Below are 27,076 nucleotides of genomic sequence, written 5' to 3' on the forward strand. Positions count from 1 at the left end.
CCATGTATTTTAAATTGTAGCATGCTACATTAGTGAAACAATAATTAGGCAGTTAGTAAACCTTTTCTTTACCCAGCAGTTTCACAAATGTGAAAGCTAACATGCCTAGGTGATGAATGTTTCCTCTGTTCTCTATCACCCATGTCTGCTCCTCAGACCTTTCTGCAATTGGATGTTTGACGCAGTATACTTGTTCCGAGCGGTCTAATGACGATGTTAGAGGTGCTTACATCTCTGGCGGCAGGGGAACGAAACGCTTCACATACAGACTCTGGGCACCATGACCTCTTCAAATCACTGGATTGATCATGGTGTTTCAAGCCAGCCTTTAAAGGGGTTACTTCAAGCACCTTGACCACTTCACTAATCTGAAGTGGTCATGGTGCCTAGATTCTGCAGTGTTTCATTATGTTGGTGCCAGACAGACAATATTGGCACAGCACCCCCTCCTTCCTCTTTGGCAAGAGGGAGTGACGTCAGTGCAGTAAGATAGGATAAGATAATTTTTAAGCTTTTCAAATTTTCAGGCATGGGGGAAGCAGAAAAGGCCTCCCACAGGTGGTCCTTCTGGTCTCCACACATGGCATGCAATGTGATTGCTATTGTAACTCCCTTATCAACACTAGTTAGGAAGTATAGAAACTGAGTGACTGATGTCACTTTTGGCTTGCTTGCCACCATGCTGGCATCTGAACAGTGTGTTGGTGTCAGAGGTTGTTTGCCCTGCATGGGGAAGTGTACAATGCAGGCCAAATCAATGAAAGAGAAGGGGCGAAGTGGAGAGGTGGGTGTAACACCCGCAAAGCTAAGGACGTGTTGACGCTGGAGCAGAAGCTAAGGTAAGTTAATGTATCAGAAGTTTTACAGTAAATTATGTGACGTTATTTGTTCAACGCGCCTTATATACTTACCTGAATGTGAACTTGCCAACTGTGTGTTTTGGGGCTGAAAAAAAAATCTATAGTCTCCTGAAAATTGTTCACCGTTCTATTAAATGTTTGTTCTTTTAGGGAATACTTTTTCTGTAAAAGATTGCATTCCATTTTTGCAAAAATCCTTGAAAGATGAATCATCGGTAACGTGCAAGTTGGCATGTGTTGCTGCCAGGGTAAGTGAAAACTATTTATGCTTAAAATGTAATATGTCCAAATAGATAGAAATTAGTTTTTGCTTCAGAAGATCAACATTCTTATATAAATTTTGGTCTTGGGAGTATTAGCTGTCTTTCTTTGCATTTCTATTTTTAAATAACCGATAAATAAGGAAGCAATGCAGGTGTCTAATGCCATTCTTTTTTGTTTTTTTTCCCCCCTCCCAGCACTGCATAACAAGTTTATGTTGTAGCACGTACAGTGAGTTAGGTTTGCAGCTGCTGATTGATTTGCTCAGGCTTAAGAACAGCTCTTATTGGCTCGTTAGAACAGAGCTTCTGGAAACTCTTGCAGAAATCGATTTCAGGCGAGTTAATCTGCTGTAAAACTTTTTTATTTTTTATTTTTATTTTTTTTTAAAACCTAATTTTGAGGCATAATTTTTTTTCCCCCCAACTCATTTTACAGGTTAGTGAGTTTCTTAGAGGAGAGAGCGGAAACGTTACACAGAGGAGTTCATCATTACACTGGGGTAAATCTAAACCACACGTTACCTTTTATTCATGGAATGTGGAGGGTGGAGGGTGGAGAACGTTGTTAGATGGAAGAAAAATAAATCCGAATTGTAAGACCGTAAATATATTATTTTAGCTCACTTTAAGTACCCGGTATTCCTAAGAGAATAATGGCAGCTTTGGTTACCCTGCCTCATCAAATAGGGGATGCTCTTCATATTGTCAGTCTTTGCGGCTTTGTGTATAACAATAGTCCTGTGGGGCCAGGTTTGACTGGACCATTGGAATACAGACTTGTCTCACTGTGCTGTCTGCCCTTCTCTGAGCACCAGATCCATAGAGATCCGTAATAATCCCTCCACAATGCTACTCTAGTACTAGTAGCTGTGATTGCGCCAAGTAGTGAATGTCGTGGTCAATGCTTCCGTTGAACTTCAGATACTGCTGTTACACTGTGGAAACGATATTAGCAATATTTTCTTGGTTATATAGTCTGTGATGCAAATTTATTTCCAGCCTGATTAAGTTTACAGACATAGTTTTACGGCAAAATAATCTTGGGCATCTGACTGTTCAGTATAGTAACAGTCATATTACATCTCTGCACCACACAGTTATTTTAATTTCTCGTTTGTTTTTTTAAATACTGTTAAAAGTTTTTTGTTTTTTTTTATTTATAAAGGTATATCTTATATTATGTTCACCTGAGCAGATTGTCTTAACATTTTATTCCGTATTGTATTTCTAGTTATTACATCTTCAGGATCGGGTTCTGCATGATGTGATTATCAGCTTGCTGGGAGATGAGGATGCCAGAGTACGACATATAGCAGCGGCGTCTTTAGTAAGGTACAGGCTGTCCTCTAGAAATGTGCCATTTTATTAAAAATATATATATATTTTTTATTTTTTTTTGTGATGAAACTATTGCTCTTATGTGTTTAAAATTATAAAGAGTAAGTCTTGTTTTGGGAATGATATTTGAGGTCTCTTGTAACTGAGTAGGGGGTATGTATGACTTGGTGTTTTAGGAATGCAGACCTCTTTGGCATTGGGATGATTTTAATTAAACTTATTAGATAATAAAAATGGATTAAAACAAAGTTGGGGAACATGTGCAAAAAGATGAATGAAAATGTAGATTTGAACCATTTAGAACAAGAATGAGGCTGTTGCCTGCTTCATATTATATATTCTCTCCCTCCCTCCCTCCCTCCCAGTTGAACTATTTTGGCCTTAAATTTGAATTTCTCGTTGAGTTTTCACTTTAGTACATAACCCTGTTTGATATATGGATCTTTGCACTATGACTTTTTTGATACTCGTTGCTGAATATTAGTTCTAGTGATATCATTGATAGATACGCACACATTGTATTCTTTAGCATAATTTCAAAAGTCAAGACTTGGTTCACACTAGATTTATTATTCTGACTGGCTGTATGTATTTCACTTTTGTGTTTTTTTTTTGTGTTTTTTTTTTATTTTGTTTTGGTTTATGGAGTAATTAGTTATTAGTAAGAATAACTTCCAAAATCTGTAGCACTCTTCTTAGTCTTGACATTTACATGGCTATTTAATATAGGTAGGAGTTAATATCTATATTATGGTAGGTCTGTTAGACTAATACATGGTACGGATTGACACCTTTGCATTGCAGGCTGGTGCCCAAGTTGTTCTACAGTTGTGATCAAGGACAGGCGGACCCTGTTGCTGCATCAGCGAGAGACCAAAGCAATGTATACCTCAAACTTCTCATGCATGAGACTCAACCTCTATCTCACTTTGCAGTCAGTACCATCACCAGGTGAGAAATCTCTATCTTCATTCTTTTAAATACTGTTAACATGCTTCTTTACCTGTCCGTAAAGACAACTAACGTGATGCAGCTTGTTGTTGTTCCCTTGCTTGAGTAGGGAAGGTACATATTAAATTTTATTACCAATAAAGTGTTATATCCCAGAAGGTTTGGAGAAGACAACTGCGAGAAATGAAAGGGGCCAGGTGTAATAACTAAATTCTGCAAATGCCCCAATATTAGTGAAACACAATGTAATTGCAAAATTAGATCACCATTTTACGGGGGCCATCAGACCCCCATACACGTCATTATAGTGATTTATGGTGCAGTGTGTTTGGTGTTTTTCCCTCTTGGTTTGTGGTAGATCGTGTGTGATCATATTTACAAAAACCGCTTCAGCTCCTTTGCTGTGGTTTAGCTATTGCTAAAGTGAACTTTCACTGTTGTCCAATTTTGGATAGGCTATTGTGGTCGGCTGAGACTGCTGTGGAGAAGTTAGCGCAATGTTCTCAGCCTGTTAATACCTAAATGTAGATGGGTTAGTGTGGCCGTTCACTTCCACATTAGCTGAAACACAGCGGCACGATGGATGCCTAGAGAAACCTGTGTTTTTTGTTTTTTTATCAATCTGCTCTAATGATTTGACACAAATTGGGTGATGGGGATGCCTGGGAGCTGTAATAGTTAAAATCTTCAGTGTGCCCCTTAAATGTTTGGTAGAAACATTGTAATTGTAACAAATATTGTAACACAGCAGTTTAGGCAACTGAGTGATTGTTTTGAAATGTTAAAAGGCCTGAGTTCTAGGAGGTTCCTCTCACGTGGCTTCAGTGCATCATGATAGAGAAACCAGTCCAAGTGGTGATATAAGTGGGTACTATCATGTATTTTAAAGGGTCAGTCATTGCCTGCTTTGAGGTTTATCATTTGCACTACTGGTGGCAAGCTTTCCATTGTAGTGCCAGTATTTTGTAATTATCTTGAAATAGGCTTCCTTACCTTGCAGTAATATGGACCTGAAATAGAGTGGCTTGTTTGTTTTCTGTGGGTGGAATGTATTAATTTTTTGTATTTTTTTTTAATTCCCTTTCATATTGAGAATTCTAGTGTCCCTGGTAATGTTTAGTGCTTTAGAATTGAAGAACCAAAACACTGTAGCTCTAGTTTAGACTTGTTAGGGCTGCTAAATGTACAGTATTTATTGCAGAGCTAAATAAAATCTAATATATTCTAATGCAGAAGGCTGTTAATATTCATGGGGTAGATTGGATGCCTTGTATCGGTAGCATATCTTGTGACTCTGTTCACATTAATATCCATTCAGGTAATTTGATAAACAAAAAAAATACTGCAATGTTATTAAAAACAAAGTATGTTTATTCAATGGTAACCAGGTGCATATCTTCTACAAGTTTTTATTTCCTAACCATCTTCAGGATCTACAAAGGGTACAATATTCTTCAAAACCCAACGGACATTAGCATGGAAAATAACTTATCCCGGGTTATCACTGCCGTGTCTCATGCACTGACCACATCAACCACGCGTGCGCTCACGGTATATTTTTATTTTTTTATTTTAAGAATTATTTTAATTTTACCATACACCCCCCAGTTTTTCCTTAGCACAGTACTTCTTAATGTTTCAACTAAATGGGGGGGGGGGGGGGGGAGGTGATGATTTAAATAATCTAAACCCGTCCACATAACAATAGTATTATATTGGCAATATTGCAATCTGAACTTCTTTACGGAATAACCAAATCTGAAATGAATGTATGAATAAAATTAACAGATGTTGTTGTAAGATCCCATATTTTTTTTCGATTCTAAACAGAGAGAGAAAAATGTTATTTCATTGAATGGATGGCATGTCCAAACATCTATTCTGCATTATCCAAACTTCTGCAAAACGGGAAGGCTATGGTTGCCTATCGAGTTTTGATTTCAAATAGTTTGAATACAGTTTGTGCAAATAATCTTCCCCCCTGGTTTGTGTCTTTCGTTTTTAGATCGACGAACAGTTTAAATCCCATTGGTTAATGGACAAAGAGACAAAGTATCAAACATCTATTAGTATAAATAGAGTATACACCCATTTAAAGATATAGAACAGCTTGGTATCATCAACGTTTTGCAGACTATTGACCACTTTCTGTTTAGGAGAAACCTATATTTTAGCTGTAATTTCCATCAAAGACTTGTTGTGCTCTAGATCGAATGCAGTTGAGCATATGATTTGTATGCAGTATGTGTGAGCTGGATATTGCATGTATTGCTACGTTCTGGGGAACGGTTTAGTTCATAACCCTGCCATTGATTTGTGCTTTGAAAGACGAAGACTCTAAATCTCCTGTGCTATGATAGAAGAGTTTAATGAAAGGGCCTTGCTGAATAGGTGTGAAGCAGTCTAGTTCGCACACAGTTTTCATAGTTTCCTTTACCAATCAATACTGTGACAAGCTAAAATTACTTTGAAGTAAAACCGTATTCGAAAACATTCTACGTTCTGAAAAACTTTGATTTGCAGCCAGCGTTTCCCGATAGATGCCAATAAAAGCTCACTTTCTTCCACTAAATTTTGCTTAACCCATTAAATACCAAATGTGAGGCTCATGCTTCCTTTATTGCTTTTCAAGGATTAAGCCAGTAGTGGGTAACCTTTTGGCAGCTGTTGTGAACTGACTGCTGTGATGCTCTTACAATCGGCTGCCTTGATATCATAAAAACATAGCCCACAGCTGTGCCAGAGGTTAGCTCTCGCTGGTTTAAACCATACTTGCATGGTAAGGATCACTTGCAATTTCCCTGTAAATATGACAGTGGGACATTTTCCTCATATTCTGTATTTTTCATGAATTGTGTATTTATTTAAAACGCAATATTACCATCTTCTAGTTTGGTTGCTGTGAAGCTCTTTGTCTCCTGTCAACCACGTATCCAGTATGCACGTGGAGTGTTGGGTGGCACTGTGGCTACGTCCCATCCTCAAGTACACAAGCCTCACGAATCAATGTTTACAAGAACCGCGGGCGCTCCTTCAGGTAAAATCTCTTGCCTGAGTTTATCAATGTGTTTAAAAAGACAAACACCCCCCCTCCCATAAAGTTTAAATCTCACTGCCTTGATAGAGAAAAGTATATCCTAGATTTTAAAAAAACAAAACACCCTTAAAGTTCTAGTTGGCAGCAAATCTACAGCTTAAATATTCTATGTGAATTGATGTCTCTGAACACTTGTATTCATTCCACTATAGCAGGGATAGGCTACCTTCGGCACTCCAGATGTTGTGAACTACATCCCCCAGTAATGCTCTTTTACCCATAATGCTGGCAAAGCATCATGGGAGGTGTAGTCTAAAACATGTGGAGTGCCAAAGATAGCCTATGCATGCACTATAGATCACATAAGTGTGTATAAAGTCTGCTTCTTGCCTGTGTTTAATTTCATTTTTGTACTCAAGTTGGCAGTTAATGCTTGCAAGAACGTAATGTTTGAAGTGTCCAATGTAGACTAAAATAACAAAGTTGGAAAAATTGCTCTATTGGATAATTTTCCAACATTGCTGTTTTGGTCTAAAATGTGCATATTACCAATTGAGATACATTGACTAATTAGTGAAATCATCACAGATATTTTTTTGTTGTTGTTTTTTTTTTTGAGTATTAACAGCATGTGTGTGGATTTCTTTATATATTTTTTTTTTAATGATTTATATTTTTGCTTAATCTTTTAGGGGTGATTAAGCACTTCACAATGTAGTTATTTACGATTGTATTTCCCTTTAGCATTTCACAGCAGAGCCCCTCTGAGGAAGCTGCCAAAACTTGCACAGCTGGAATGGCCAGTATGATTCTCTCTCTTCTGTCGTCCGCTTGGTTCCCTCTGGATCTCTCAGCCCATCAGGAGGCCCTGGTCCTCATTGGGAACCTAATTGCAGGTTACGAGAAGTCTTAAATATTTCAGAACCAGTTTAAAGAGACAATGTAGACATTGTAATTGTTTAATCAATTTGATCTGAAGTTCTCTGGCGCTGTCCTTCTCTTCAGTGTTGAACCATTTTTTAATGTTTACATCCTAGTCAAGAGTCCCCAGCAACCCTTCCACTTGGTGCTGCTTGGACTAATGAGGGAGCATTAACCTGGGAAGCAGTGGGCGACTGAGAGTGTCAGCTGACAGATTTCAGCCTATCACAGCTCCCATTTTTTTTGCATGAATGCTTCAGTAGGGGCCAGGCACACTTTTATTTTTAGTCTTATAATGCTGAAGAAATGGTTTAACACTGAATTGAGGGTCATTGCCAGCGGACCCCAGGCACTATAATTAATACAGAGATTAAATGTTTATAGTGCCTACTGTTTCTCTTTAAGTTTGTGTGGGGAAATTATACATATGAAGCAATCCACAAAGTAATGCATTGTTTTCTGAGGTGGTTGCTGTAAATTGCTTCAATTTTGTCTTGCTCATGTGGCCTAATGTGTCAGTAAGCCAGTAAAGTGATTTGGTATGTCATTGACCAGGATTACTGATAAACTTGTTTGAGCTTAGAGCAGATCAGTTGTGTGAATTTGTGGGACTTGGGTCTAACAACATTAATAACATATACAACACCTGGAAAGGAGAGTGGGGGAAAAAAGCAGAGCGACACTGCTGTTGTGCCACTCGACAAAACAAGGAAGGGTGATTAAATGAAATCAAATCCTGAAAAAACAAACAATGGGAGTAGCAGCTGATACCAACAATAAAAGATGCAAGTGTTCTGTCCCACAAAGTAAGGCAGTAGATAATATCAGTTATCCGAGAAATGTGCTGTCTCCTAATGATCTTATCTGTATGGATGGTTATATTAGGAGTAACCTTGAATCCGCTGGTAAATTTAGGCGGGGTCTATATACATTGAACAAAATTATAAACGCAACACTTTTTTTTTTGCTCCCATTTTTCATGAACTGTACTCGAAGATCTAAGACTTTTTCTATGTACACAAAAGGCCTATTTCTCTCAAATATTGTTCACAAAGCTGTCTAAATCTGTGTTAGTGAGCACTTCTCCTTTGCCGAGATAATCCATCCACCTCACAGGTGTGGCATATCAATATGCTGATTAGACAGCATGATTATTGCACAGGTGTGCCTTAGGCTGGTCACAATAAAAGGCCACTCTAAAATGTGTAGTTTTATCCCACAGCACAATGCCACAGATGTGCAAGTTTTGAGGGAGCGTGCAATTGGCATGCTGACTGCAGGAATGTCCACCAGAGCTGTTGCCCGTGAATTGAATGTTCATTTCTCGATCATAAGGCGTCTCCAAAGACGTTTTGGAGAATTTGGCAGTACATCCAACCGGCCTCACAACTGCAGACCACGTGTAACCACACCAGCCCAGGACCTCCACATCCAGCATCCTAACCTCCAAGATCGTCTGAGACCGGCCACCTGGACAGCTGCTGCAACAATCTGTTTGCGTTACCAAAGAATTTCTGCAAAAATCTGTCAGCAACCGTCTCATCTGCATGCTAGTTGTCCTCATCGGGGCCTTGACCTGACTGCAGTTCGTCGTCGTAACCGACTTGAGTGGGCAAATGCTCACATTCAATGGCGTCTGGCACTTTGGAGAGGTGTTCTCTTCACGGATGAATCCCGGTTTTCACTGTACAGGGCAGATGTCAGACAGCGTGTATGGCGTTCTGTGGGTGAGAGTTTTGCTGATGGCACGTGGTGGTGGGGTTATGGTATGGGCAGACACAGGTGCATTTTTATTGATGGCATTTTGAATGCACAGAGGTACCATGACGAGATCCTGAGGCTCATTGTCGTGCCATTCATCCATGACCTTCACCTCACATTGTAGCATAATGCATTGCCCCATGTTGCAAGGATGTGTACACAATTCCTGGAAGCTGAAAACATTCCAGTTCTTGCATACTCACCGGACCTGTCACCCATTCAGCATTTTTGGGATGCTCTAGATCGGCATATACAACAGCGTGTTCCAGGTCCTGCCAATATCCAGCAGCTTCGCACAGCCATTGAAGAGGAGTGGACCAAAATTCCACAGGCCACAATCAACAATCTGATCAACTCTATGCGAAGGAAATGTTTTGCACTGCGTGAGGCAAATTTTGGTCACCCCAGATACTGACTGGTTTTCGGACCCTCCCAGACTTCCCAATAGAGTAAAACTGCACATTTTAGAGTTGCCTTTTATTGTGGCCAGCCTAAGGCACACCTGTGCAATAATCATGCTGTCTAATCAGCATCTTGAGGTGGATGGATTATCTCAGCAAAGGAGAAGTGCTCACTAACACAGATTTAGACAGATTTGTGAACAATATTTGAGAGAAATAGGCCTTTTGTGTACATAGAAAAAGTCTTAGATATTTGAGTTCAGCTCATGATAAATGGGGGCAAAAACAAAAGTGCTTTGTTTATAATTTTGTTTAGTGTAATAGACAAAGCATATGAAGTATGGTCTGAAAAGGAATGGCAGAGGAGATTTCATTTGGGCAATCTTCATTGTACGTATTAACACACAGAAAAGTGAGTTTTCATACTCTTTTTTTGTAATCAGAACCTGTTTTACAGCTACTGCTCCAAAATCATTAAAAAACCCTTGGACTGCAGAAGACGAATCCAGTCAAGGGACAAACAAGCAGGAGGAGCCGTGGCCGTCTCTGGGTGACCGAACAATGGTCAGCATGGTGGAGCAACTCTTTATTCACTTACTGAAGGCTATCAACATATGTTCTCATGTTATAGATGACATCACTCCTGGTCCAGTTATAAAGGTGTGCCTAAAACAAAGTTGAGATAAGTGAAATATTGTGGGTTGATTTTAACATATATAAAAGTTATTGCAGTAGTCTAGTTTGTACCTGTGATAACTGACCTCCATTTAATTCCCCTCTGATCACTTCGTCATCTTGTTATTCTGACCATCATCCTTCTGCTATCATTTAGAATGTTCTACTTGTATTCTTAACTCATTGGTATCCGTAGCGTGTAAAGCAGTGCTGTCATATTTGTTTTAAAATTCTGAACCACTTTTTAATTTTTTTTAAACTTACATTGTATGCCTGACTGTACAGGCACAGCCAAACTGTACTGTGTGAATATAACCTACATTGCGCTGTGTACTCTGGGGCATGCTGCATTTAAAATGGAATGTCCAAAGATGTATGGGCTGGCAAATAAGCATGGACTCGTTGCTGATGCCTGAGATCCCTGGAAGAACCAAGGAGAGATGAGAAGTGCTGTAAAAGTAAATTGGTTTTATGCTTACTTGTGCTGCAGTACTCATCTGAGGATTGATTTCTCAGTTGAGATGTCCAAGTGCTTGTGTCCGATATTACTTTGAAATCAGAGTAGAGGTGACAGCTCCTTTTAACCATTCCTTTTACACTGTTCTAATGTGAAATATTAATCTATGGTTTAAATTATTCTAATATTTTTTTTATTATTATTACAGGCAACCCTACCTTCCCTAACTAACCCCCCTTCTTTAAGTCCAATTCGCCGGAAGGGTAAGGAAAGAGAGAGTGCCGAGCAAACTGCTGTGCCGTTAAGTCCAAAAAAAGTCAGTGAAGCCACCCCAGGTAAAAAAACTAAAAAAAAAACAACAACAAAAAAATGGAAAATGTGTTTAACTTAAATTTATCATTGGTTCTCAACAAGATCAGAATATAAAAGAAGGATGCCATTTCTTTTTTTATTAACCAGGTATATATATATTTCTTTGTAACTGCTAGGTAATAAAAAACATGTAAAACACATGAGCGTATCTTGTTTCCAAGTATGTTTTAAGTGTGTGCTAGTGTAATATCATTTGGCAGTTTAAAGCCTTGATCTTAGTATAGGACTTGGTTATAGAATTATAGAAGTTAGAATCCATATCTCCCAGCAGAGGGTGTAAATCACCAATTCTAAGTTCTTCTGATTAGAATTTCCCCTAAGGCGTAAATATATTAACAGAACGTAGTGGACACCTTTAAAATTATAACAATTAAAACCGCATATCACAGTAGAATGGTATAAATCCCACACTCCCTATATCACAGTCGCTTGTAATTTTCAGGAATGGTATTAAATATATTTTGCCTGGAGACCAGGCAGAGTGGAGGAGAAATTGTGGGTCCTCAGCCCACAATTTCTCCTCCACTCTGCCTGGTCTCCAGGCACAATATATTTAATACCGACCAATAGAGGTGGAATAGCTACTTTAGCTAAAAGCCAGGCTAAGTGGAGGGGCAGGTGTACCTGTATTAGATGGGCAATATGCAGAGTGGAGGACTGATTTAACCTGAGACCAGGCAAAGTAGAATAACTTGTTATTCCATTTATTTATTTGGTTTTGTTTACAGGCACATTCTAGATCCTATAATTTGTCCAAGAAACAAACAATTTACTGTAACTTGCTTTTAAACAATTCTGTAGAGGTTTCTGCTTTAATACATTGCGACATGTGAGAGAGCACGCTGTAACAAGGAAAAAGTTAAGGATTCCCCCTACAATGAGTTGGATAAATAGACTTTGTTTACAGAAAGTAAGAAAATGAGATCAAATATCTGTTTAATTAGTTTAACAGATATAAACAAATGGCTAAATTGCCATTATTATCTTCTCTTCGTGACTTTAAATCGTGATTGTGTTCATTCAGCCATATACTATCCTTCAAGCAAACTGTTGGATCTCTATTACCCCACCATCCACAATAAGTGGTCACCCAACCATCAATCATATGCTCTTTCAATGCCACTAGATTTGTAAAATATATACATATTTAAATAATGTTAATACTTCTTGTGCTTAGATGTGAAGCATTCAAATGTGCATAATTGATGTATTTTTTTCATTTCAAGCATCCCGACAAGCAGAGGCGTCAGGTCCTACTCAAACAAGCAAATCTCTTGGAAGCTTCTATCATCTTCCATCCTACCTTAAACTATATGATGTATTGAAGGCTACTTACGCCAATTATAAGGTATGACGCAATCACTTTGAGGACTGCTTTCTTTAACCTGTATCTGATATTAATATTAGTTTTATTAGTATAAAGCGCTAACCTATTCCGCAGCTCTGTACAATCGAAAATCGATCCTACAGTATAGACAAACCAAGTCAACAGAAATAGCTAGGGTGGGTAGAAGTTAGTGGGGAAATTGGTGGATTTACTGTTGTGCTAGTTAGGGGTTAAAATTAAATAAAGTTTTAAAAGTTAAAAAAAAAAATGTATAAAGGAAAAAAATGCGTATTACCTCTACACTTGGTACGGGCTAGCGAACAAATAATTCCACGCTAAGGTTCAAAATATGCCTTTAGAAACACCATGGGGTGTCTTCTTTAGGAAACGGTATGCCGTTGTGAAGTAATTGAAAAACACCACCTACTAAAAATCCAAAGTGGATCATGGACCCATCGTAAAAATTCAAACTTAAAGGGACACTATAGTCACCTGAACAACTTTAGCTTAATGAAGCAGTTTTGGTGTATAGATCATGCCCCTGGAGTCTCACTGCTCAATTCTCTGCCATTTAGGAGTTAAATCCCTTTGTTTATGAACCCTAGTCACACCTCCCTGCATGTGACTTGCACAGCCTTCCGAAACACTTCTAAAGAGTCATCTAAAGTTTATCCTTCCTTTATTGCAAGTTCTGTTTAATTTAGAGGCTAAGTATTGCTAGACATCCAAGAGGGGGACTTGAAGTACACTGTACACTTTTTAGGCTTCAAATGGATTCACCGGGGGGGCGGGGCCTGACTGCAATGGCGACTGGACGCATTTTGCAGGAGCCCCTCAAGACATGACAGAGCTAGTCCAGTCGCCAGTACTTTTGGTTACTCGTCTTGAGCAAATTAAGTTCTCGTGGCATTCTGCATTGACTGATGCTCAGACCTGGGATAAAATGAAGCTTAAGCCTGGCTGGGTAACTGTTCACCACCTGTTTCAGCTGAAGTGACATGCTTGATTTACTCACTTTATTTGTAATTTTTTAAAGCAAAAGTTTATTCATCCTATTTTATCTCATATAATGTACTAAGCTCTTCCATCTCTAACCCTCAAAGTCCCTTGAGGTGGAATCATCGTTAGACACTTCATATGTTTTATATTATACGATTTCATTTAAAAATTGTGCTTTGACTTCTACTGCCATACAGTTGTTACACTATGTTGATTGATTAGCTTGCTCTAGCTGTTGTGGCGCTGCAAGCCTGTTTGTACCACTTATGCACAACTAAAATAAAGAATAAAAAGAAATGCATTCCCACATTAGGTTTGATTTATATGTCATCTTAAACCTCCTTTATAGTGAACAATAAGAGTGCCTTTCATTACTCTGCAATCTGTCCAGTGGCACTGGATTTGTAATTCTTTTGTAATTTTTGTGTTCCACCAGGTGTCCTTGGACCTTCAAAATAACCATGAAAAATTTGGGGGGTTTTTACGTGCAGCTCTCAATGTTTTATCACAGATTCTGGAGCTTGCTACACTCACAGATATTGGCAAGGTGAGTGACATATGGTGTTCTTCAGCATGCTATAAATGTTATGGACGGCAGAGCACTTGTCATTAAGGAGATTGAAATCACAAGTGTATAATGTTTAATCACCCTCATTGAACTATAGTCTTAGGAATAAAACTTTGCATTCCTAACACTAAAAAAAATCATTTTAATCAACCTAAACCATGGGATATTAAAAAAAAAATGTATATTATCGATGGCTAACCATGGCACCACATGTATTTTTGAACTACATTTCCCATGATGCTGATGAAGGTTGGGTGAGCATCAACAGAATAAAGTTTACAAACATAATTCGCTATGACTGATCAATAACAATACAAGTGTGTAATTCTTTCTAATTTTTGATCTTGGTTTAGATTTTGTGCAGATTAATTTGGTTGTTTCAGTGCAGGCCATATATATATATATATATATTTCTTTTGCAGTGCTAATTGTAATCCGTAGTTGGCATTCCTTACAAGCTGTCCATAACTGAACACCCTTGCTTATTAAAGCAATTTTTAACCCCTTAAGGATACGGCTTCAGAAGTAAACTTCTGTCACATGTCCTTAAGTGGTTAAACCATAATTGTTACCAATACTGCTAGCACTTACTGGTCAAAGCACAGGATTGCAAATGTTATCCAACTTAATGGTGCATTTTATCTGAAGGATGAATGCCAAGTCCAAGCAAGTGTGTTCGGTACTTTGAGTCACCTTGGTGTTGAAAATTCCATCATTGTAGATTGATATTTTAGTTGTATCTCTGAGCAGTTGTTTGTCTTTTCCCCCGACTAGCTCACTGAGTAGAAATACCACTTATCCTAGCTCATGTCCTTTAGTGCACTGACAAATTAAAGGTTTTAACTGATTCTACTGAAGCAGATTGTGTTTCATACCGTGTAATAGGTTTTGATAGATTTAATATGATGGAGTTTGCTCTGGAGGAATTACGTGTTATCACCTCGGTTGTAAGATTAGCCCTAGCAATTCTTGACAGTCAAGGTTAATTTATTAGTTTTAATTATTTTCTGTTGCACAGTGATAATTTGACTTGTCATTCTCCTGTTTGCGCTAACTTCTACTTTCCTATAACATTTTCTTCTCACAGTGTGTTGAAGAAATACTGGGATATTTAAAGTCTTGCTTTAGTAGGGAGCCGGTGATGTCTACAGTATGTGTACAGCAGGTGAGCCGGAATGACAATGTTCCTAAACAGATGACATTTAATCAGGATTTATTAACTTCCAATTTCATTAACTGATTTGATCTGTTCTCCTGAAATGCTCTTGCTGAATAAACGAAAAACCTCTTTATACCTGTTAACAAGAACGGAAATGGTCTTTTAATTCCTTTAATGTACCTGCTGTCCCCATTTCCTTTAAATTCTGTCCCACACGTCAAAAATAGAAGCAGATTGAGCTACATCATTCTTTAGGGTTGCTTCCGCAGTCTAATATACTAGAAATATCAGTCTCACTTTGTCCAAATTGAGATGCAGCTACAGTTGTTTAAGAAACACTCCCAACTTAAATATATACATATATTTTTATTCTATGTATTTAAATCTTTAACATTGGTGCATTCCTTTTCTGTTTAGATTTAGGGCTACTCTGGTTTTATTTTTGTGTTTTATTTTGTTGTTGTTAAATTATACATTAAACACACCTTTTTGTCCAGCACCACGATAGTCTCTCCAATCCATTCCTCCCATAGTAAGTTTAATAATACTAGTTCTCTCTTGTCATTTCAACGCTTCTCTTGGAAAAGCATTGGGGACTTATGGCACGTGTATGACATTTGCTGCACTCTGCCAATCTCATACTTCTAATAGATACTCACTGACTTCTGCTTTGATAAGTTCAATGCCAGCGAAGTAAGAAGCTGTTACTTAGGTAATTTATAACCGTGTCAATTTCTCTTGAAGTCTGCACTTTTAGAAAATAAGCCTGGGAGGTTATGCATTTAAGTTCTAAAGCCGATGGAATTGGAGTGTCCCTTTAATATTTAGCTTTATTGCAATATATATTTTAATATTTAAAACCTTGTTTGCACTCCCCCAGTAAACTTTTGAAAACCCAAAATATCAAAATGTTTTCTTCTGAGTATATAAATTAGGCGTTTCCTAGTAAGATGAATAGGGAACTAAATTCTTCATACTTACCATGTGTCCTAACGATTTAATTGCTTCCAATCAGTTATTGAAGACACTCTTTGGAACCAACTTGGCATCCCAGTTTGAAGTCTTGTCCTCAAACCCCGGTAAATCTCAAGGGAAAGCTCAACGTTTGGGCTCATCTAACCTCCGACCTGGCTTGTATCATTATTGCTTCATGGCTCCATACACGCATTTTACACAGGCACTGGCAGATGCAAGCCTTAGAAACATGGTTCAAGCAGACCAGGAACAAGATACATCCGGGTAAGATTTCCTAAGACCTGTCCTGTGTCTTTGACATCATTTCTACAATACCTTATAATTCTAGAAGTCTTTCCCCTCATAGGTGCATGTAAAGGAATAAACATCTATAAATATATTATTTGGGCGACTATCATCAAGCCAATGAATACACAATAGTACATGTTTTTATACCATTAGTAATATTCATAAACCCTTTACATTCTGACTTATTTAGTCTTTTTAGACTCCATTATCTTCTAAATTAAGTCATGTGTACTGGGTTCGTTTGAAGTAATTACAAAATGATTAGTACATATACGTTTTAGTTATGGAGGTGTATTTTGAATTACTGGTGGTGATAATCTAGGTTAATATGTTTCAATCAAAGCATGCCCTGCTAAAATAAGAATTTGAAGATCACGTTTGTAGATTCATTTTTTGCAGTCCACATAAAGTCCACCTCTCTTGCTATTTGTTTTTCTCTCCTTAAGTTTAAAGGGCAATCCATACGTGGACCCCTTGCTTACGGTGCCTAGAGGGATATTGGCAATACCTTACAAGGTTGAAACGATTGTCCGGGGTTGCTGTATCTCTCGTGCAGAGGGAACTTGCTGGCATTTCGGATCTGGACTGCCCGTACGGGTGGGACCAGTCTGATATGCTTCAGAGATGTTCTCTCTGTAATGGCACAAGATGAGCTAAAACCAGCTTGAGATCTGAGCCGGGACCCACTGAAGTGCAGGCTAATTGAGCTGTTGTCCGTTCTCACCTCTCTTGCTACTTGTTTTTCTCTCCTAAAGTTCATTGAATATTTTTTTTTTTCCCCAACGACCGTATGTTTTGGTGAAAGCTTATTGGGTTGTTTCCTTATTTAACTCTTGATTAAGGAGAAAATAAAATGTTACGCTTGTGTTCTACCTATGTACTACAACTTTTGGATTAACCTATCCTTAATGTGTTTCATTCACTTCTAAAAACCAGAAAAAAAACTATTTAAGAATGTTGTGGATATAAAAGGCACAAGCTCGACCTACTCCTATGCAGCTCGAATTATTGCCCACAACATTCTTATTGTTTACTTCCTAGAAATGTCCTATTTTACAAATAGTTGACTCTCTAGCACACTGTAACTCATTGTATTAACTCTTTCTGTGGGTAATTAGTGATGGTTTGTATTTGTACTATTTTGAGTGTAATTGTCATTGACAGGACTTTTTCAGTAATTCTTGGACACAAGAATCAAGGGAATAAATGTTTTTTCAAATATTTGTGTTGTATATTTTGTATAGTATATTTGTTGTCCACTCCCCTGACTTATGCTTTTAAGTGATTTCCACTAAAATCCAGATACTCAATAAAAATTCACCAAGAATTTGCCTCCAGATATACAGTGTAGTTGTCAAAACTGTGGTCAGAAGTGTCAGTACATGTTTCCCTCCAAGCTCAGCTGTAGAGTCTCCAATTGAAAGATCCTTGGTACACAGTGATGTTGGCAGGGTTTATTCAATTTGTTCTGATAACACAGCTAATCCCGAGTGCAGTCAAGCTGCTGTGAGTTTCAACTACGATTTCAGTAACTAAAACTCTGGAATGGCTTTCTTCCCCTAGGCCTGGGGTAGGCAACAATTGGCACTCTAGATGTTGTGAACGTCATCTCCCGTGATGATTTGCCATGCTGTAAGAGCATTATAGGAAATATAATCTACAACATCTGGAGTGCTTTTTCTTTTCTTTTCTTTAAATTAAAATAAACCAAGTTTTATCCTGATCAGTGTTTAACTTCTTTAGATTTTTAAAATTTTAAATGGAAACATGTACTTTGTGATCAATGTTCTAGATTACTAAAGATGGTAAAATTGCAAACATTGTTTTTTTTTTTTATATATTTTTTTATAACCGAGCAAGAGAAACACTCCAAATGTTAAAATGTTATGAATGGCATGTTTTCCTTATTTATATTTTAGAAAGCATCAGTTCTGTATGCTCTGACTCCTTCAACAATGTATTATATTATATTCATAAACTCTGGCGCTTACAAGTTATGTTCCACAAATCGTGAGAATAGATGGGTGACTCCCTTTCTTGTTTTTAGGTGGTTCGATGTCCTTCAGAAGGTTTCTTCACAGCTGAAAAACAGCATTACCAGTGTTACAAAGCATCGAGCTGATAAGGTAAATGAATGCCTATCCTGTTGTAATTTATATACCTATATACCTATATACTTATTTGCTAAAAGACCAACCACTGCAATCAACACAACTGAGATTTGAATATGGAAAAAAATAAAATAAGTGGCCAAAACATATGTAAACCTTTTTGAAACTGCAAAACTTACTTAATCGACTAGAACATGTTACGCAAAGTTTTTATTTTCAATGAATTACTGGCTTCACATTTATGTTCACTTTACATTTTGTGTATGGCTTGGTACATTCCATAGGCTCTCCACACTGATTGCTCCTCTATGATTTAAAGGTTCTACTATTGCTCAAATGAATTGGGACAAGTGTTGTGTTAGCAGCAAGTATTGAATGTTTTCATTTTTGATATTGTATGTATTACTGGTATCTTTATCATGTAGCTACACAATACATGCCAGATGCTAGCTTTTGGACAGATTGCCCTTGCATGGACCCATCATATGATTACGAATGAATGATAACAAAAACGCCCTGTGTTTTGTTTATAGAATGCTATTCACAATCACATTCGCCTGTTTGAACCACTCGTTATAAAGGCATTGAAGCAATACACCACAACCACATCTGTCCAGCTTCAAAGACAGGTTCTTGATCTACTAGCTCAGCTGGTCCAGCTGCGTGTCAACTATTGCCTGCTAGATTCTGATCAGGTAAGTTGGGTCACCAGAGTGGAGTCTCTTTTGTGTAAAACCTACCACGAACAGCGTGTAAGTAGTTACTTGGTAAACATGAAGCCCTGTGTACGTAGAGACTGCTTTACCTTAAAGTGGTCAGGACCTCTTTTCATTTGGTAGCCATTTCCAATCGTTTATTTCTCTTTAATTGTACGTGCAGTTTCAGGAAATTGCATTGAAAAAAACAATATATTACACATAGTTGAGAATATAGAATAGCCCTAACATAGTAACTGACATAACATTAAAAAAAGCTATCACAGTATGTACAAAGTAAGACTCTCTCTAATTTTCAGTTAAATAAAATTACCTTAAAAAATGTTCTAAACGTTAAAGATGATAAATTCAGTTTAACATAGCTGTGTATATTACATACATAATGTTCCACACATTTTATTTCCTTTATTAGTTTGTCAAATTTATGGGATATAATTTTTCAGTTTTTGAGGCAACTTTGCTTTTCATTTGAAATGTCATTGCCTGTAGGTGTTCATAGGGTTTGTGCTGAAGCAGTTTGAATACATCGAAGTTGGCCAGTTCCGGTAAGCCTTAATCCATTCACACAAGTAATCCTTGTGTAATATGTCTGCACTCATTATATTCAATCTCCAGTTTACCTTCAACATTTTATTGTGTTGATACCACAGAGAATCAGAGGCCATTATCCCCAATGTGTTTTTCTTCCTGGTGCTGTTGTCATATGAGCGTTACCACTCAAAGCAGATCATCGGGATCCCCAAAATAATTCAGTTATGTGATGGTATCATGGCCAGTGGAAGGAAGGCTGTCACTCATGGTAAGTTGTCATTTTACACCTGTGAGGACTAATTAAGAATACCTATTATGCTAATTGTGTAAGCTTGCCTGCATGACAGTTCATAGTTCCAGCTAACCTTGTGTACATGTGTTTTTTATAGTTTTGAATGCACCATTCATCCTATTGTAAGTGACAGTGTCCCATTGAGTTAAATTAAGCAGTTCAGTTGATCGGTTGTGCTAGCAGAATTGTTGGCTAATGGATAGGTTGAAGAATATTTGTTTTATAGTATTTCCTTGATTAGAGTTCCGTAATATACATACTCAGTCCCATGTTATAGACCTGTATATTTTAGCTTTTTGTTGATGTACAGACCAGATACCAAATCCTGAGTTGTTTTGTGTTCCAGCAATTCCTGCCCTTCAGCCTATAGTCCATGATCTGTTTGTCCTGAGGGGAGCCAATAAAGCTGATGCTGGGAAAGAATTGGAGACCCAAAAAGAAGTGGTTGTGTCAATGCTTCTCAGACTTATTCAGTATCACCAGGTGAGCAGACCAAATACTACGGATTCATATTTTTTTTAACTGGCTACTGATGATGCAATCAGTAATAATATTATTGAGTTTATTTTTGTTTTTTCTTAATATATAACAAAGAAAGGTTCACAGCAAAAATAATCTTAAAAATACAAAACATCCAGAGGATTGGCTGAGCTTGTCAAGAAGGCAGATCAGGGGCGGAGCCAGCACAAGCCAAACACCGTCCTGGCCAATCAGCATTTCCTCATAGAGGTGAATTGAATCAGTGCATCTATATGAGGAAAGTTCAGTGTCTCCATGCAGAGGAAGGAGATACTGAATGGCAGTCACACTGTGCAGCAGTGCTCCAGGAAGCACCTCTAGTAGCCAACTGAGGAGTGGCCAGTGAAGGTGTCCCTACGCTGTAGTGTAAACACTGCATTTTCTCTGACAAGACCATGTTTACTGCAAAAAGCCTGGAGGGCATGATTATACTCGCCAGAACGAATACCAATTGTCTACCCGTTATTTCTGAAATTCTCTTTGATTAAAATATTTTCTGCATGAAGGAGCCTTTATTTTATGTATGTAATATGTGGATAATACTTAATTGTGAAACTAAAATCTCTTTCAGAGAGTAATTTTTCTGCAGTAAGTGATGACTTGCTGAATTTTAACATTGAAATTGTGAGGGCGCCTTGCATTATGGATAAGGTTCTTTTGTCCCCCTTGCAAAGTTTTCTGAGCTGTGAAACCCATGTTTGCTGGCTGGAACACCAGAAATATTTTTTTTCATAATTTGCAAAGTTAAATATAACCTGGTGCTTTGCGTGTTAGGTGCTGGAGATGTTTATCCTGGTACTGCAGCAGTGTCACAAGGAGAACGAAGATAAGTGGAAGAGACTATCCAGGCAGATTGCAGATGTCATTTTGCCAATGTTATCAAAACAACAGGTAACTTCAGGTTTGCCTATAGACATAGTAAATGTCAGACTTACATTAGGTCTGTCTATACCAATCACAGGACATATCCAATGTCTGCTTTTGAACTGAACTTGAAAAGAAAATGGAATGTTTGGTTAAATACGTTCCAGTTCCACCAAACTGGTCAGTTGACCAGGGTCAAGTGGAATACAACAGTTATAATATATTAATTAGAAAGAAAAAGATAGTGTGTCAGATTGCTGAAACAAGATGGGGGGTAACCCTTCCTGAATAACCTGGAGGGTACACTAAATTCGGATAGTACACCTGCAGGTTACTAGTACAATATTAGCAATCCATATTGTGTAAAATATTACTTTTAATAATCAATTTAAAAGCAAACAGATATATATATATATATATAATCACTGTATGGACAGAAATAGATAGTTAGAGGAGAAAAGGAAAAACGGTAGGAATCTTAGTCAAAAGAAAGCCATATAAATCAAATAATGGCACAGGTTGTTAGGGAATTCAAGGGGTTAAATTAAGGTCTGTGCAGAGAAGCCCAGCGTTCCCACCCCATTACTATAACCCAATATCTCCATACTAACGAAAAAGATCCCCAACTCCTCTATACTAAACAGCAATGGTCTGACGTGAGATAGAGACCACTACCTAAACGTCTATACTTCTATCCAAAATAAAATCAAATTAAATAGAAAGATAAAATAATCTAGAGGAGGGTGGCTGTATATGTATCTACAAATCCCAGTTGCAGCATCATCCCTGTCTGTCTCCTTCACCCTCCCCTATGCTAGTCCCGACGCGCGTTTCGCCGAAAGTCGGCTCTTCCAAGGGAACCGGGAATGGATTTAACCGTCGTTTAAATATCCCGCCCTCTCTCTTAATTGGCTGTGAGTCTTGCCAGAGTGAGAGAGGGGGGTGGAGCCTGGCCTCTTTCACAGTTAACCCTAAGTAGTCCGGAATGCTGTGAAAGAGGATAGGTAGTTTGCATATTCAAATATACACATTCATATAAGATATTGATATGTTGTAATGTAATATAATATAGCTCAACTGGGCAGACAGTACAATCGTAGATAATACAGTCATAGACCTGAATGAAAATAGGTGGGAAGGAAATAATGTTGAAGTGTAAAACTCCAATGTCCAAAATCACAAATGATACTTCTTAATTATAAAAGAAGAAATAAAGTATAAAGGTAGTTGATAATTATTTGGCTACAGTATTGTATCTAATATATTGCTCCTTACGTTATTTTATTTATTGAAAGTGTACACGTATTCTCTGCTGTCAAACTCCAATGAAATTTCTCATAATAATAAATTAAAGTCCTAGTGCATTTAACCATGATAAAACAGAAAAAAGAAACGAAAGAAATCCAATTAACTGACGAAACATAGAAATAGTGAATGATGATTATCATAGATCATGTCTGAATATTTACATGAATTTTTATGTATAGTATATATTGTAACTTAGACCATTAATGGCCAAACAGCAACTTCACATTTATATCCTAAAATACTTCTGTATATTGTTAAAATGTACAGAAATATTAGGTAATACAAGTGTATAACCAAAATGTCAATAAAAAGGGGGAAGAGAGAGTGGTCAATCATATACCTTCAAGAATGAATAAACCTGAAACTTGAGTGCACTAGATTTAGAGGCATGATTTAATCATACATGTTTGGCAATAGGTGAATGCATATGTGGATTCGTGATGGAATTAACGTCTCTCACTCTGGCAAGACTCACCGCCAATTAAGAGAGAGGGCGGGATATTTAAACGACGGTTAAATCCGTACCCGGTTCCCTTGGAAGAGCCGACTTTCGGCGAAACGCGCGTCGGGACTAGCATAGGGGAGGGTGAAGGAGACAGACAGGGATGATGCTGCAACTGGGATTTGTAGATACATATACAGCCACCCTCCTCTAGATTATTTTATCTTTCTATTTAATTTGATTTTATTTTGGATAGAAGTATAGACGTTTAGGTAGTGGTCTCTATCTCACGTCAGACCATTGCTGTTTAGTATAGAGGAGTTGGGGATCTTTTTCGTTAGTATGGAGATATTGGGTTATAGTAATGGGGTGGGAACGCTGGGCTTCTCTGCACAGACCTTAATTTAACCCCTTGAATTCCCTAACAACCTGTGCCATTATTTGATTTATATGGCTTTCTTTTGACTAAGATTCCTACCGTTTTTCCTTTTCTCCTCTAACTATCTATTTCTGTCCATACAGTGATATATATATATATATATATATATATATATATATATATATATATATATATATATATATATATATATATATATATAATCAGTTTGCTTTTAAATTGATTATTAAAAGTAATATTTTACACAATATGGATTGCTAATATTGTACTAGTAACCTGCAGGTGTACTATCCGAATTTAGTACTCCTTTTTCTTTAGTTACAACAGTTATAAGTTCAGAAGAATTTGTCTGAGTAAGCTAAGGAATTCCAAACGAGTGCATTGTGGGTGAGGAGATGAGAGGAAGGAAGCGATCATAGAAAATCTATAGATGTAAGAGAAGATTTCATAAAGGGGAGTCGTGTTTAGGGTTTACTTTTTATTTTTTATTTTTTTTGTATGTATGGGTCATTACCCAAAAGATAATTCAGAGTTGGGAATTGTAGGTGGAGACACCTTGGAAAATGGGTAAAGTGAGTCTGATTGAAGTGGCAAATGTTAATAGTAGGCTCAGGTAAACTTCCTATAACACACACACTGTTCACATCCTTGAATACATCTCTCACTGTTGGCACTTTGGCATTTTTCCATGAGCTACAAATCTAGTCACCAGATATAGTGTCTAGGAAATGGTCTCGTATTTCCTGATCTGTACACACCTTGAAAGAATTGCAAAAGATCAACAATAAATATTTCTGCTTCTTGCAGTTTAACATTAAAGGACCATTAAAGGCACCAAGACCGCTTCATCTTAATGAAATGCTCCGGGTGCAGTGGCCTGTTAATTTTAACCCTGCAATGGTTAAACTCCCATCTAGTGGCTTTTTTTCCTGGTGCCTACTAGAAGCACTTCCGCTGTGACCAGTCAGACTTTGTTCCCAATCAATTGCTGCTCATAGAGCAAGTGATAGGTCCAGAACACTGATTTGCTGTGCATCCGAATGCTTCCCTGTGGAGACTCTTTGGATTGGCTGAGATTATTAATATTCATGATCTCACCCAGGGAGACAGGAGGGGGAGCTAAGTAATACACACTTTTATAGGCAGGGGAGCATGGCAACATAACAAACAAATACATGTTTGTTTTCTTCTAAATTACTGGTACATTGTAATTATCAACCCTATCATTTTGTTCTGCATTACACAATACAGTTTGATAAGAGTAATATCACTGGTGATAACTGTTCCTCGACTCTAAAAGCCCAACAAGGATTAGGGCATTTTGCTTACTGGAATGAGACAAAGGGAAGCAGAATTGTAGGTGGAGTGGGTACTAGTTTAATTGAAAAGGACCTATCATCATTATAGATACAGACAAAAGTGATAATGTAAGCATCGTAACCATTGGAATGCCTTATGATATAATGGGATTTGCAACCACCTTGTATGTCGGGCATATTTGACAATGAACGGTTTATTTTATCACGTTTTACATTGTTTATATCAATCAGATTAAGGTTGGGTTGCAGTTGTGTAATACAAGTAGGATGTTTTGTGTTGTAATGAATTAATGACCTTTGTTGCCACATCAACAGTAGTTTCATTAGGCATTTGCATTATTTTTATGTGTTAAAACCGTTAAATGAGAAATTGACAGATATACTTTGTTTAACATGCTGGAATAACTCCTGAATGCTTAGGTCTACTTAGAATAGCACATTCCATACAAATGAATTAACCCTTTTTATTTATTTATTTTATTTTATTTTATTTTTACATTTTGCCAAACTTACATTGATGTCTATTGTATTTTGTAGATGCACATAGACTCTCACGAGGCTCTTGGTGTGCTAAATACGCTATTTGAAACACTGGCTCCGTCATCTCTGCGTCCTGTAGACATGTTATTGAGAAGCATGTTTGTCATCCCTAGTTCTATGGTATGTAATCAGTATGGTTTCATTATTCCTAGTGTAAACATTACCGAGTATTTTCCACCCATTGTTGGCAGATTGATATGTTGCCTTTGAGATATTGTTTCCTCTAAAAGTATTTTTATTTTTTTTTAAATAGTATAATATAGTTTTTTTTTTCCATACTCTAATCATTCTACCTCCCCATGACATAATGACGTAGATTTTCATCTAAAACTAAATAGGATTAAAACCGGTAGTACACTGTTATGGGTGTATATGAGTTCTTACTGTGTTGGGATTCTCTTAACTAATCACTATACAGTTCTTTAAATCATTTTACTGTTAATCATGTTTTGTTGGATAAGTATAACGTAATAACAAAACTCTTGAAGTGAATGTTATTACAGCTATCTACGCAGTGGAGAATCAGTCTAGCCCAAGCTCAGGTATACATTATCTGAATAAGTGCTTCCAGGGAAAGGGTAATGAAAGGGTAATGATGTGAGGGTCTTATCTACTCAGCCACAGTCCTTTTATAAAGGAAATATATATAATATTTTATTTATTTATGTATTTAAAAACCCACCAATATTGTTTTTCAATTATTGTATTGTTTTGTATCAATATGACGCTTTAGCAGAAGCTTTAGAAACCATGAAGTATAATTTGAGATTTACTACCATGAGAAACTTGCCACAGAGATATGAAGCAGTCTGATTTACATATATTGTTCTGCCTTGGATCCGTACTAAAATGACTGACTGGTACTCTGAGACTAGTTGTACTGTTAATGAGGTGGGGAAACCCATGTGCGCTGAAATGTAAAATGTGTTATAAAATATAGAAGCTGTTAGGAAGAAGCCACCACATGTCAAGTTTGAAATAAATATAAATAACATCCATTGTTGGGAGTACTGGGGCACCTTATGGCCTAAAAACATGAATTCGACTATACACTCAAACCATTTGCAGTGTTTGCCTCGGGTTCCAGATTTTGCAAGAATAAAACCCTCCTAAAAGTGCATTTAGCCATTAAAGTGTTAAGTAATATGTGCTACAATTATCTTGTTTTTTTTTTTTCTCATGTAGGAGTCTGTCGGCACTGTCCAGCTCTGGATATCTGGAATTTTGGCCATTCTCAGGGTTCTAATCTCGCAGTCCACGGAGGACATTGTCCTATCTCGTATCCAGGAGTTATCCTTCTCACCATTGCTCATATGCTGCCAGAACATTAGTAAACTGAGGAACGGGGACAATAATGGTGCAATGACAGAAGGAAATTATGACCAAAACCAAATAAAGGCTCCACCAGAGGAGACCTTTTCTCGGTACATATAACTAATATTTAACAGTGCAATTCTATTGAGGCAATCTTACTAGTATCCTTCCTCCATTTTTTTTTTCCTTTTTCCTTTTCTAAAAGCATCACCCATTACTGTATATTTCATGCCACCGTTTTTATTTATTTAATCCTTGAAGCAAGACTTCTGGGTATTTTGTCCCGACTGATTAGAAATGGTTTATTACATTTAGTCTGTGCAAATGTCCTAATTCAGTGCAGTTGTGCATTGGCAGTTTATCACTCTCTT

The 27,076-nt window shown here is 37.4% G+C and overlaps 1 protein-coding gene across 1 annotated transcript in view; it reads left to right on the top strand.

Annotated features, from left to right (window-relative positions):
* The window catches only part of HTT (huntingtin), a 188,178-nt gene that overhangs the window by 106,763 nt on the left and 54,339 nt on the right, over positions 1-27,076 (top strand). The window contains exons 18-39 of the mRNA XM_063457723.1: positions 1,011-1,108; positions 1,319-1,458; positions 1,560-1,623; positions 2,355-2,455; positions 3,266-3,412; positions 4,843-4,963; positions 6,304-6,449; positions 7,194-7,345; positions 9,990-10,192; positions 10,873-10,999; positions 12,263-12,384; positions 13,799-13,909; positions 15,018-15,095; positions 16,105-16,328; positions 18,400-18,478; positions 18,997-19,158; positions 19,669-19,724; positions 19,830-19,978; positions 20,349-20,485; positions 21,296-21,412; positions 25,389-25,511; positions 26,577-26,815. Of these exons, the coding sequence (XP_063313793.1) occupies positions 1,011-1,108; positions 1,319-1,458; positions 1,560-1,623; positions 2,355-2,455; positions 3,266-3,412; positions 4,843-4,963; positions 6,304-6,449; positions 7,194-7,345; positions 9,990-10,192; positions 10,873-10,999; positions 12,263-12,384; positions 13,799-13,909; positions 15,018-15,095; positions 16,105-16,328; positions 18,400-18,478; positions 18,997-19,158; positions 19,669-19,724; positions 19,830-19,978; positions 20,349-20,485; positions 21,296-21,412; positions 25,389-25,511; positions 26,577-26,815 (2,896 nt within the window). The remainder of the gene's footprint in view (positions 1-1,010; positions 1,109-1,318; positions 1,459-1,559; positions 1,624-2,354; positions 2,456-3,265; positions 3,413-4,842; positions 4,964-6,303; positions 6,450-7,193; positions 7,346-9,989; positions 10,193-10,872; positions 11,000-12,262; positions 12,385-13,798; positions 13,910-15,017; positions 15,096-16,104; positions 16,329-18,399; positions 18,479-18,996; positions 19,159-19,668; positions 19,725-19,829; positions 19,979-20,348; positions 20,486-21,295; positions 21,413-25,388; positions 25,512-26,576; positions 26,816-27,076) is intronic.

Source organism: Pelobates fuscus, chromosome 6, assembly GCF_036172605.1.
Source record: "Pelobates fuscus isolate aPelFus1 chromosome 6, aPelFus1.pri, whole genome shotgun sequence".
Lineage (NCBI taxonomy): Eukaryota > Metazoa > Chordata > Amphibia > Anura > Pelobatidae > Pelobates > Pelobates fuscus.